This window comes from Ovis aries, chromosome 2 (genome assembly GCF_016772045.2).
Source record: "Ovis aries strain OAR_USU_Benz2616 breed Rambouillet chromosome 2, ARS-UI_Ramb_v3.0, whole genome shotgun sequence".
Classification (NCBI taxonomy): Eukaryota; Metazoa; Chordata; class Mammalia; order Artiodactyla; family Bovidae; genus Ovis; species Ovis aries.
The window spans coordinates 46,851,828-46,865,217 of NC_056055.1; the positions used below are offsets into that span (position 1 = coordinate 46,851,828).

The 13,390-nt window shown below is 40.6% G+C and overlaps 1 protein-coding gene across 2 annotated transcripts in view; it reads right to left on the reverse strand.

The window, feature by feature from the left end:
• The window catches only part of LOC101123612 (contactin-associated protein-like 3), a 236,926-nt gene that overhangs the window by 53,111 nt on the left and 170,425 nt on the right, over positions 1-13,390 (reverse strand). For both annotated transcript variants that reach the window (XM_042243184.2, XM_027964384.3), the window contains exon 13: positions 3,317-3,514. In XM_042243184.2, the coding sequence (XP_042099118.1) occupies positions 3,317-3,514 (198 nt within the window). The remainder of the gene's footprint in view (positions 1-3,316; positions 3,515-13,390) is intronic.

A 13,390-nucleotide genomic window follows, 5' to 3' on the forward strand; every position in this document is an offset into this window, starting at 1 on the left:
CTTTACGTATTAGCTAAAAACACTGGCACTTCCTAGCATATCTTTAAAGTTTCTTGGGGATACGTACTTATACTAAATGGGTTACTCTGTTTGGAAACTAAAGAAATGCCAGTAATCAGCCTTCTTCATGCCTGAAGTGAGCCTTCGGTTTGGACAAATCCGAGACAATTACAGAGTGGCTCTTCAGCAAAACCCACTCCTCAGTACAATGCATAAGTGACAGGAGAGAGCTCCTGTCAAGCTCTGCAATCAGCTCTGCAAGATTGCTTGTTTATGCTGAAGATGCTGCCGAAACCCCACTGTGGGATTATAGAGCACCTGGAGGAGGATGTTCAGAAAAGGTGGAGCACACAGGAAGGTGGAAAGGAAACAGTCCCTCGTAAACAGAGATTCAGGGCACGGGGCGGGGGGGGCGCAGAGAATGGAAGTGACATTAAATCTGTAAAGATGCCTGTGTTTTTCACACTCTTAAGTTGTCCCCATCACGCCCCCATCAAGAATCTGTAGCAGCTTCTTCGTAACTTACAATCGCCACTGCTCATTATGGCTCCCTATTCAATAAGACTTTTGCTTCTGCTGACAACCTCCCAGCTTGTAAACACATAGACTGCATTCATTACCATGCACTGCAGGCCCAGTGGGTGCAATGTGAGCCAAGAAATCAGTATCAACCATCATTTTTTTAAATGTGTTGAAAACATCTCTAGGGGGTGGAAGATCTTTTCAGCTTAATATTTAATAAATATTTAATAGGTATTTTTCAAAATTCCATCTTAAAAATGCAATTATTCAACATCTTCTTTCATTGATTGAAGAGCAAAGAAATCATTATATGCAAATGCACAACTGTGTTTACATTTGTCTCGCTAAAATGAGAACCATTAAGGGTTCTTAAAGGTACAAAATGTATGTGGCTCCATTCAAAATTCCTTTGAGTAACCTAGAGAATTTGCATAAGAAAGCATTAGGAATAACAGGAAGAAAAATTAGAGGCTGAAATGAAAAGGAACAGGAAAGATACCAATGACCAGGGTTCACGGCTCCACTTTCTCAATTATTTTAGCCTGTGGGTCACTGTCTTCACCAGCCACTGCTACCTTCCTCAATGACCTGAAGCATTCATAGTATGGTGATGGAATGGTTTCCTAAAGTCAACACAGTCACACAACTTCCGCTTTAGCCACCTGTAATCATATCCCCAAAACTATCTGTAACACAGAGACCTTAAAGATGCTGAAGGAAAAATGTTCCAGGACCGGAGCAAGATCCTAGGCTCACTGCTCCTCCCCAGCCCTCTTGGAAATCAAAATCAACACAAGGGCTGCTGCACTGAGAACCCAGGCTTGTTATATCTCCTCTCAAGATGACCACCACCACTCAGTCTCCTGATAACTTCTGAGAATATGAGGGTCTTGAGATAAGGCTGAAATTTGACTGATGGCCCCCAATCTGTCCTATAAAATTCCTAAGCTACTTGCTTCCCATACTGCAGTCCCCTTGTGCTGTTTCACATTGCAGCCATCTACGGAGGGACCCCGGGTCAGTGTAAAGAATCTGCTTGCAATGCATGAGATGTGGGTTTGATCCCTGTGTTAGGAAGATCCCCTAAAGAAAGAAATGGTAACCTGCTCCACTCTTCTTGCCTGGGAAATCCCATGGACAGAGGAGCCTGGGGAGCTACAGTCTGTGGGGTTGCAAAGAGTTAGGCAAGACTTAACAACTAAACAGCAGCAACGAGGGACCCAGGCTTTGTTGTTTTCACTCCTTCCACACAAGTGTAACATCAAAGCTCTGCATGCTCATTTGTGTCTATTGATAATACCGAACAAACTAGTGCAAAAATTTTAAGGCTACACTATTTGCTTGCCTCATCTCAACCTTAATTAAGCACATCTGGAAATATGCAGGTCTGCAGTGAATTTGTTAAATTAAGTTTGTACTAAAAATTCTCCAGCAGCAGCATATAAGAAATGCAAATAACTTGAGCATGTATATTTAATGAAGTCCTTTATTTTGCTTCTTTAGTAGGTGTTTATCAAGTTTATAAGTCTTTTCTCTTTCCATCTTTTCCCCTAGCCTCAATTAAATACGCATTTGAATACCTGTTGGTGGTAGTGGCGATGCTATTTTATGTATTTATATGAAAGGGATAACAATTGAGTAACCACATACAAATAGACACTGGCCTTCCAGGTGGGAATCCTTTGGTGATCTCAGTCATGTCCAGGTTCTGGAATAGACCTTCTGCTTCTGTGTATGAGTTTGCTCCCTGGCTCACTGGGTAGCTTTGTTTTATGGCCTTGTTAGTGGTTGGTTTCAACGCTACTATGTCTTTGCCTTGTTTTCCCTGGTCAGAGAATCCATGAACAATATTTTCCCTGAGGCAGCTTTCTCATTCTTCTGGGAACATAGAATTTTAGTTCAGTGATCTATTTGGCAATATCTAATTAGCAATCTAGTTAGCAATCAGCTAACAGTAAGCACTAAACCCACTAGCACTAACTATAAATTCAATAAACCAGAGAGATGCAAATAAGTAGCATTTACTTCATGCCATTTATAGGTATGGTGCAATTAGGTTCTAGCAGAGTTAGTGCCTTAGCCTTAAAGACTCAGAAAAAATGATTTCCTAAGTCCCATAGCTGTTGAGTGACAAGCCTGAACTCTGAGGACCTGCCTAGCACTCTCTGCTCATTCCAATCCCCAGATGCCTGATCAGAGGAGCGCCAGGCCAGCCTCCAGAAAACCAAGCAGTTTCATGCTTCATGCAGGCAGGTTGCACATTCCAACAAAATGAGGTGTTTCAAAGGAAGAAAATAGAAAATCAAAAACAAAAATTTTCGAAAGAAGAAAAGATATGTAAAATAAACTACTAGCACTTATCATGTGAAAGAACTGGTGATACCAATATTTTTCCCTACTTAATATTTAGCCAAGACACTAATCACATTCAGTGTAGGAAAAAGGATCTCACCAAATAATCACCTCCAGATAAGTAAGCCATGTTGTTGTTAGCAATGCTTCCCAAGATACCACAGGATTGAGATGTCCCTGCCCTTTATGGCAGGTGAGTACTGAGCCCTCCAGGGGCCTCTTTAAGAGGCTTTTATTGCTCAGTCGCCCAGCTGGGTCTAGGGATGGGAGGGAACTTCAGATCATTTATGGCTTTGGGCAAAGATTTTGGTCTTTGCTCCAAGAAAAAGTATCTCAGATTGTGACCTGGGTGCTATGGGCACAGATTCTCATGCATCTGTGGCAAGCCATTGTGACCTGTGGGGACAAAAGCTCATGATGTCTAATTACTCTGATTACTCACCTTGGGGAGTTGAAAGTCTTGACTTCTTGCAGTGAAAAGTCAGCTCCTGTTGGCAGTTGTCAGCATAGTCAATGATGGTCTGGAGCTGGTCCATGCTGGCTATGTACTTGAAAAATACTGGATGGGGGCTTTCTCCATTCAAGCTTTTGACCTTGACCAAGTGGGAGCCGTTATGCTGCACTGAGGTCCAAGCAGTGTCTGGTGGGCAGAAGAGGGGTTGAGAGAAAGAAAGGAGACCATAATGAGGATGGAATCATTAAATGTAAATATGGAAAGCAGAGCATCTGAATTCAGTTTTCTTTTCTTTTCTTTTCTTTTTTTTTTTTTTGTAGTCATCAGATCTCTTTGCAATTAAAATCAATGAGTGGAATTCTCAAAATGTGTAACAGGAGGGATTCTCTTTGTTGAAATTTTCACTACCATTATTATAGGCAACATTGTCAGGCAGCTACTTTTTAAAATTCTGCATTATAATACTCAAAGTTATAAATATAACTTTATGGCCCTAATATTTTTCTTTCCATTACTTTAAGGAGAAAGTCAAAGGTTACTGTGTATATATTTATCTTTTTACAAGTATATTTGTCATCTGACTGAGCATCTTTTCCTCTGATAATCAGAGAAATGTGTAAAAGACATATGTGAGGAATAAGCTGCAAACATGATCATGAAAATAACAGAAACTAAGTATTTTTGACAAAAATTAACTAATAGTGTGTCAGCAACCTGTTCAATGGCCAGCACTAAAAAAACACAGAGCCTAGGAATATGACTATCCCAGCAGTAATCATAGCTACATCAGTGTCTGTTGGAAAATACTCACATATTTCTATTACGTTGATTACCTATATTTTTCAAAGAGATTTAAAATACAGTGCACATTTCATAACATTTATAACAGAAGAAAAACAACTTGACTTCTTTTATCTTCCCCTCAATATACATCCCACCATAAATACCTCCCCCCAATATACCTCTGTCCATAAACGTATAGAAGCTCCCACAGTATAGAAAGCCATGGCTCAGTGCTAGAAGGCTGAGTTCCAGCTACCTTAATCCAACTCTCTCTACAATGTCATTTAACTTTCTCTGTAATATGTATTTGATAAATGATCAGTCTGCACACAAACTTTCTATATTACAGAGCAGGAAACCGTCTTACTGAGTTTATATTATTTCTTAATATATGAGCAAAAGAGCAAAAAACCAAAACAATAACACAAGGAATTCACTTAGGGGGTCCCCACAGGTCCCTGTTCCTTTCCTACCCTGGGGATGTGGGTCTGGGAAAAACCTAACAGATGTGCTGGTGCTCACAACCCTTAACACATGAAATACATTGAGAGACTTGGAAAAGAACCCCAAGGGCCATGGAAAAAACTCTGGTTCAAAGCCTATGGGAAAAAGCATGATAAAATATGCAAAAATTAGCAAGAACAGGAACAAACTGTGAGTCAACATGACCAATGCAGTTTTATATTCTATTAAAAAAAAGACTTAATGGATCACCCACGTATCTGCTCACTAGAGGGGGCTGTGAGTGTTCCCATGGCAACTTGAAATCCATAGATTATGTTTCCTCCTTAATCATGTTTTCACTAGACATTTTACATTTCAACATTTTCCTGGAAAATTACTTAAATGGGTCTGGTATTATTTTTGGTAATTACCTACTCCTATTCACCCCCAGGCTTTCTTCCATCAAATGAAATGAAGGTACAGGGAGTCACGCAGAAGACTCTGTTAGGCTTGGGAGTCATCAGTTATTTTCATGGCTTAGGGCACAAAGAAAAATGATGTGCCTGAATGGTTCATATAGGCTAGTGGTCAGTATGATAGATTTATGGTCTTGCATGGTTAAGGTATAATAATAGAAATCTTTTCGAGTGGAGAGAAGGAAACAGTTGAAAAGAACCTCAAAACTGCTCTTCTCAAAAATACTTTAAATGACTGCTCTTTCTAGAAATGTTATTTAAAAGACCCCAACAACAACACATTATATTTCTCTAATATTCCAATAACATATTATTTTCATAGATTTCAAAACCATGAACCTTTGACATGCCACATAACCTTAATTTTCAAGCACAAGGAGACAGACTAATGAATTAAAGTGACCAGCATGATGGAAAAACTGTTGTTCAGTCACTAAGTTGTATACAACTCTTTTCAACACCAAGGACTACAGTATGCCAGATTCCTCTGTCCACCACTATCTCCTGGAGTTTGCTCTACTTACATGTTATTCAAGGTAGTCTGAAGCACAATTTTGGACCTAAAGTAATTAGTTTTGCTGGTGGTGGTGGTTTAGTTGCTAAGTCATGTCCGACTCTTGCCACCCCATGGACTGTAGCTTGCCAGGCTCCTCTGTCCGTGTAATTCTCCAGGCAAGAATACTGGCGTGGGTTGCCATTTCCTTCTCCAGGGGATCTTCCAGACCCAGGGATCGAACCCGGGTCTCCTGCGTTGCAGGCAGACTCTTTACCGACTGAGCTACTTTTTAATCATGGGCAAATTTAAACACGAATTTTGAACTATCGTTAAACTAGACCCTTTCGGAACAGATTAATCGAACTCAGTGGGGTCTTTCCTCTGCACAGGAGCAGGGAGACCATTGGCACTTGGTCAACCATTTTGCCTGAACAAATGAACCTGTAGCCAAGTCAATTTGCTGGTTTGGTTTGATGTTTCATAATAATCACACTGACCATATCATATGCTATCTTTCAGTTTGATTTGCTTTTTCTTTTTGCCAAGTTATATCCATTTTGCAACTGGCAACACTTCTTACGCTTTATAATAGACCTCTGGACTATACAAGGAGTATTTTATAGCAAAACAATCAGTTATGGAAAAAGAACCAGCTCTTTATTTTACACATTAAGGTAAATATACATTGAAACCATTTCCATTTCTCTGAGAAGTAGACAGAAAATGAGGCTTCATTATGAAAAATCTGATGCCTTTATAGTTGGTGGGTTCATCACTCATGATTTGGAAATTAACCTCAAAGAAAGTGAAGGTAAAAATTCCTTTTCCCACAGATGCCTGAAATGAAGTCCAATTTGTGTTCAGTTAGTTCCGTTGCTCAGTCACGTGTGACTCTTTGGGACCCAGTGGACTGCAGCACGCCAGGCTTCCCTGTTTGTCACCAACTCCCGGAGCTTCCTCAAACTCAAGTCCATCAAGCTGGTGATGCCATCCAACCATCTCATCCTCTGTCATTCCCTTCTCCTGCCTTCAGTCTTTCCCAGTATCAGGGTCTTTTCCAGTGAGTCAGTTCACTGCATCAGGTGGCCAAAGTACTGAGGTTTCAGCTTCAGCATCAGTCCTCCCAGTGAATATTCAAGACTGATTTCCTTTAGGATGGACTGGTTGGATCTCCCTGCAGTCCAAGGGACTCTCAAGAGTCTTCTCCAACACCACAGCTCAAAAGCATCAATTCTTTGGTGCTCAGCTTTCTTCACAGTCCAACTCTCACATACATACATAACTATTGAAAAAACCATAGTTTCAACTAGGTGGACATTTGTTGGCAAAGTAATGTCTCTGCTTTTTAATATGCTGTCTAGATTTATTATAGCTTTTCTTCCAATGAGCAAGCTCCTTTTAATTTCACGGCTGCAATCACCATCTGCAGTGATTTTGGAGCCCAAAAAACAGTCTGTCACTGTTTCCATTGTTTCCCCATTTATTTGCCAGGAAATGATGGGGCAAGATGCCATGATCTTAGTTTTTTGAATGTTGAGTTTTAAACCAACATTTTCATTCTCCTCTTTCATCAAGAGGCTCTTTAGTTCCTCTTTAGTTTCTGCCATAAGGGAGGTATCATTTGCATATCTGAGGTTATTGATATTTCTCCTGGCAATCTTGATTCCAGCTTGTGCTTCATTGAGCCCAGCATTTCACATTTGTGTCCAAATAGAACATTTTTTGAAATTAAGCCCTCTGCCTTTGTTTCCTCTGATGAGAAGAGGGTACATGTTCTGAGAAGACTAAGAAGGCAAAATGCCAGATGATTTAATTTGTCACATCTATCTCCAGATAGAGCTAGTCAAGAAGATGCAATCAGGGTGATAAATAAGGATAGACAGATGCACACACTAGCAGCCATTCCTGAACCCACAAAGATAATCTGAATACTACAATAGAGAAATATCAATAACCTTAGGTATGCAGATGATACCACCCAACAGCAGAATGCGAGGAAGAACTAGAGTCTCTAGATGAACAGCAAGGACAGCAAGGAGATCAAACCAATCACTCGTAAAGGAAATCCACCATGAATATTCATTAGAAGGACTGATGCTGAAGCTGAAGCTCCAATACTTTGGTCACCAGATGTGAAGAATTGACTCACTGGGAAAGACCCTGATACTGGGAAAGACTGAAGGCAGGGGGAGAAGGGGCTCATGGAGGATGAAATGGTTACATGGCATTACCAACTCAATAGACATGAATTTGAGCAAACTCAGGGAGATCGTGAAGCACAGGGAAGCCTGGCATGCTGCAGTCCATGAGGTTGCAAAGAGTCAGACACGACTTAGGGACTAAACAACAACAGAGACCCAAGACAGCCTCCTTAGAAATTGTGTTACTGCACAGAAATATCATTACAACTAACTTTCACTTTTTATTCACCTCAACCCTCTTGCCACACAGATAAGGAAGCGGAAGTCTAGAAAAATTCACTTGCAAAACTAAATTCATGAAACTATGTGATTTAGCCACATATTTCTAAGTAATACAGTGTAAGTCACTGAGCTTTCTGAGTAGTGCTAAGGTCTGTAATTTTCCCAGACAGTCTTACTCACCTGAGCCCTCTCCTATATTTCCAATGAAAATAGAACTGGATCCTGGTCATTTATGTGTTCATAGAGCCAGTAAAGGCCAAGTCCGCTACTCCAGATGTTCAGAGGGTGTCCTGAGGAAGACAATTTCTAAGGAGGCTGTCTTGGGTCTCTGTTGTTGTTTAGTCCCTAAGTCGTGTCTGACTCTTTGCAACCTCATGGACTGCAGCATGCCAGGCTTCCCTGTGCTTCACGATCTCCCTGAGTTTGCTCAAATTCATGTCTATTGAGTTGGTAATGCCATGTAACCATTTCATCCTCCATGAGCCCCTTCTCCCCCTGCCTTCAGTCTTTCCCAGTATCAGGGTCTTTCCCAGTGAGTCAATTCTTCACATCTGGTGACCAAAGTATTGGAGCTTCAGCTTCAGCATCAGTCCTTCTAATGAATATTCATGGTGGATTTCCTTTACGAGTGACACCCTCTCACCTGGCCCTGCCCTAGATTGCAGAGGCCCTGGTCCTACCATGTCATCTGTCAAAACTGAGGATGACTGGTGTGTGCATTTTACTGAAGAGAAGCAATGACAGCTCTAAGGAGACAGTTGCCAGGCCCTGGGGGGCCCAGAGATAGCATTCATCTTGGCCCCACATCCCAGGTCCCTCCTGATTAATATTTATAGGAGCATCCTCATAAGGGTTGCTCTTCCTGCCATAGTTCTGGGGCCTTGAGGCTTTTCTGGCTTACTTTAATATTTTGAACACAAGAAAATGCTATAGGATACAACTCGATAGCTTCAAGGGAACGTAGCTACTTCACAGCCTTCTTTCCTGGAATTTCAAAGGATGATGCTTTCACTTACTAGGTCACACTGAATGTGTGTCTGCTCATTCATAAGGGCAGACATCTGCTATTTAGCAAGAATGGACATTTACTCAACATGACTTACATTGTCTTCAGGCAATACATATATGTGCCTGGCCCGTATCTGGAACCTCCTAGGAGCTCAGTTTTTGGAAGATATTAGTGTCTCCCCTTGTGTGTCAGCCCATCATACAACTCCAGAGCAAAATAATTTTCTCAAAGAGCATATTATATAATTCATTCATAAAATTAGATACAGACAGAGTACAGGGTCGTGGTCAATAAGAGATATGGGTTATCATCTATGGTCTTGTTTGGTCACTAAGTCATGTCCAACTCTTTGCAACCCCATGGACTGTAGCCCACCAGCCTCCTCTGTCCAGGGGATTTTCCAGGCAAGAATACTGGGGTAGGTTGCTATTTTCTTTTCCAGGGAACCTTCTTGACCCAGGGATTGAACTTGCAGCTCCTGCTATATCTCTTGCATTGCAGGAGGATTCTTTACTGCTGAGCCACAGGGGAGGAATGGTCTTAGAAAAGTAAGAAAAATATCTGAGCCTCCAATTCCATATTTAGTAAATGCTGAAGACCAAATGCTATTGTTCTAGCCACCTTTGAATGCTAAGGCCATGAACCCAGCATGTTTCTGGCCTAGCTGCCCTCTGAGCATCTATATTTTAATTGTTCATCCAGACCATTCACTATGCCCACCCACAAGGTTGGGGCAGACTGCGTGGCTGACAGAAAAGCAGGAAAATAAGCTTTCCTGAAGCATTTGTTTTTTTACCCTTTGGGCACAATGATTGGACCTGCCCCAGAAATTCTGCATCGCCAACCACATCGCGCTGCATGTCTTATGAACTACCTTTAGAAGTGTCAAGAGGCAAGTCAGAATAATGTCTCCCCAGTGGAGGTGGAAAAGAGTTCTTTCCAGGCAAAAGCCAGTATAAAAGAAATGCAGGTTCACTATGTATGATAATCAACAAAGTGCAGGTCTTCTTTCATTTTCCTTAAAAATTCCAACATTTCAACTTTAAAACATTTTTTGTGAGAAACACTAGTTCCAAACAAAACTTGCTACATGTGATGAATGCACAATAATGCTATGTTCCTGCCAATCTCAATTTTCAAGAGGAAAGCAGAGAACAATGAAATCGCAACTTTTTACAAGCAAAGAAAATATATGTTGCAGCAACTATGCATTTACTCATGAATGAATTCTCCAGTCTATACTTACCACCTCTTTTTGACAAATTTCCAACAAGTGCTGATATCTACTTAAAACAGCAAATGTAGAACTAATGATATTCATAACACTATTAGTTAATTGAATTAACATCTGTCTATCTCATTCATCTGAAGGTCTATGAGAACAGTTAATTTCCCTTTCATTCCTCACATATAGCTTAGTGCCTGCAACATCACAGTATAAAATGTATATGATTGAATGAAAGCATGAATTGAATGGGTAACTGAACAGGGAGCTGTCTGGTTATGCAGAGACAGGAATTCAAGCAAACGAGAGAAGAAAGGAAGAAAATCTATACTAATAAACAAACGTTAAACACATAGCAGTATGGGGCCAGCAGCACCCACTCTACAAAGGACTTAAAAAATAGCTTGACAGAATCCCTTCTCTTTACTGCTTACATCTCTTATAAGTGTTCTTATATTAATAAATCTACTTCTCACCCCTCAAAAATAGCGTGTGTTGTGTGTAAGACAACTGGACTGACTGCCCTTTGCTAAACCACAGTGCTGGAGACCTGAAACAATTTCTGACACAGGAAAATGGCTGTTGAAGAAACACAATAGCAGATATTTTAATCTCAGATTCCTAATTTATACCCTCCTTTCACCTTTGGTAACCACAATTTTCTTTCCCATGTCTGTGAGTCGCTTTATATTTTGTACATAAGTTCATCTGTATCATTTTTTAGATTCAAAATATACATACTACAAACCTAGAGAGTGTATTAAAAAGCAGAGATATTATTTTTCCAACAAAGGTCTGGACAGTCAAAGCTATGGTTTTTTCAGTAGTCATGTACAGATGTGAGAGTTGAACCATAAAAAAGGCTAAGCACTGAAGAAGTGATGCTTTCGAACTATGGTGCTGGAGAAGACTCTTGAGAGTTCTTTGGACAGCAAGATCAAACTAGACAATCCTAAAGGAAATCAACCCTGAACATTCATTGGAAAGACTGATACTGAAGCTCCAATACTCTGGCCACCTAAAGCGGAGAATCGACTCATTGGAAAAGACCCTGATACTGGGAAACATTGAGGGCAGGAGGAGAAGGAGGTAAAAAGGATGAGATGGTTGGATGGCATCATCAACTCAACGGACATGAGTTTGAGCAAACCCCAGGAGATAGTGAAAGACAGGGGACCCTGGCATACTGCAGTCCCTGGGGTTGCAGAGAGTCAGACATGACTGAGCAACTGAACCAACAACAAAATACACATTGCTGCTGCTGTTAAGTCGCTTCAGTCGTGTCCGACTCTGTGCAACCCCATAGACGGCAGCCCACCAGGCTTCCCCATCCCTGGGATTCTCCAGGCAAGAACACTGGAGTGGGTTGCCATTTCCTTCTCCAATGCATGAAAGTGAAAAGTGAAAGTGAAGTTGCTCAGTCGTGTCCGACACTTCGTGTTCCCATGGACTGCAACCTACCAGGCTCCTCCGTCCATGAGATTTTCCAGGCAAGAGTATTGGAGTAGGGTGCCATTGCCTTCTTCAAAATACACACTACCATATATAAAATAGATAATCAACAAGGACCTACTATACAACACAGGGAACTATATTCAATATTTTGTAATAACCTATAAGGTGAAAAAATCTGAAAAAAATAGATATATATGTCTGTACTACTAAATTATTTTGTTGTACACCTGAAATTAACACAACCTTGTAAATCAACTATGTCTCAAGAAAAGAAACACAACTACTTGGTTTGCATGAAGACGAGTGACTCAGCAATAATAATGAGTAAAAAGTTCTGCATTATTAACTGGCTAGTCAATAAATTAAGATCTGAAGGGGGAATGGTCAGGGAGGCAATAGACCCAGTCCTCAGCTTGTTCATTAAGCCTCCAGGGATTCTTATGGACTGGAAGTTGAGTCACTGCTCTGACTGCAACCCATTTTCTTCCAGCAACAGTCATTCTCACAATGCAGTGTCTGAGACCCAGTTTCTGAACCTCACAACTATGATGTTATAATAGCAAACAACTAACCTGGGGCTTCTCTGGTGGCTTAGTTTGTAAAGAATCTGCCTTCAATGCGGTTCAATCCCTGCACTGAGAAGAAACCCTGGAGAAGGAATGGCTACCCACTCCAGTGTTGTCTGGAGAATTCCATGGACAGAGGAGCTGGGAGGACTACAGTTGATAAGGTCACAGTGAGTTAGACTGACTAACATCCTGGTATACCGTGGACACAGTCATCTCCGTCTCAGTGGGGAGAGATATTGACCTTCCTCATATTGTCGTCAAAGAAATTACATTCTGTTCCTTCTGTTTAGAAAGGGAATAGACCTGTCAACAAATTTCACAAGCAGTCCATTCAAAATAGTTTCATTTTCTGTCTTGTTTTGGATGTCTCAGTACTAAAGGTACTAAAAAAGGTTTGAAGTGTCTTTTTGTAGGACTTTTTGTAGCTCCTAGGACTACATTTCTGGAGGCTATTACCAAGGATTTAATTTTAATAATTGGTTTACAATTTTGTTTTGGGTATATTTTTCCAAGTGTTAGTACTTTTTTTTTTTTGAATAATTAAAGAATGTTTAATTGTCCACAGGCACTGCAGCCTTATGGAGGAGAAATTATTATAATGTAAATATTTCCAGGTTGGAAGAACAGAATCAAGACCCTAAGATCTTTCCTCTATCAATACAAAGACTTTGAGGGCAACTCATGTGACCCCTGGATCAGTAAGAACTATTTAGCTATGTGTGTGTGCATGCTCAGTAGTGTCCAACTCTTTGTGACCCCATGGACTGTAGCCTCCACCAGGCAAGATTGCAGTGGGTTGCCATTTTCTACTCCAGGGGATTTTCCAGACCCAGGGATCTAACCCAAGTCTCCTGCATTGGCAGGCAGATTCTTTACCACTGTGCTATAACCCTGGCTCATTCTTTGGATTTTCTCTAGGAACAAAGGATTTTTAATTTTTCAGTTAAATATTTTGTTGCCTGGCTGTTGGAGGTAGTCATTGGTCATTTGGCCTGTATATCTTCAGCACACTGCTTTCTTTATGGCTTTGAATTTTAGAAAAATCCTTGGCATTTAATATTATTTGGAAATCTTCACTGAAATATTTAACTCTTGTACTCCATCTCCATGATCCATTTGATGCTCCACCTTAATCGCAACTATAGAACTCTTGAATATTAATCTTTTCACATAGAACAAGAC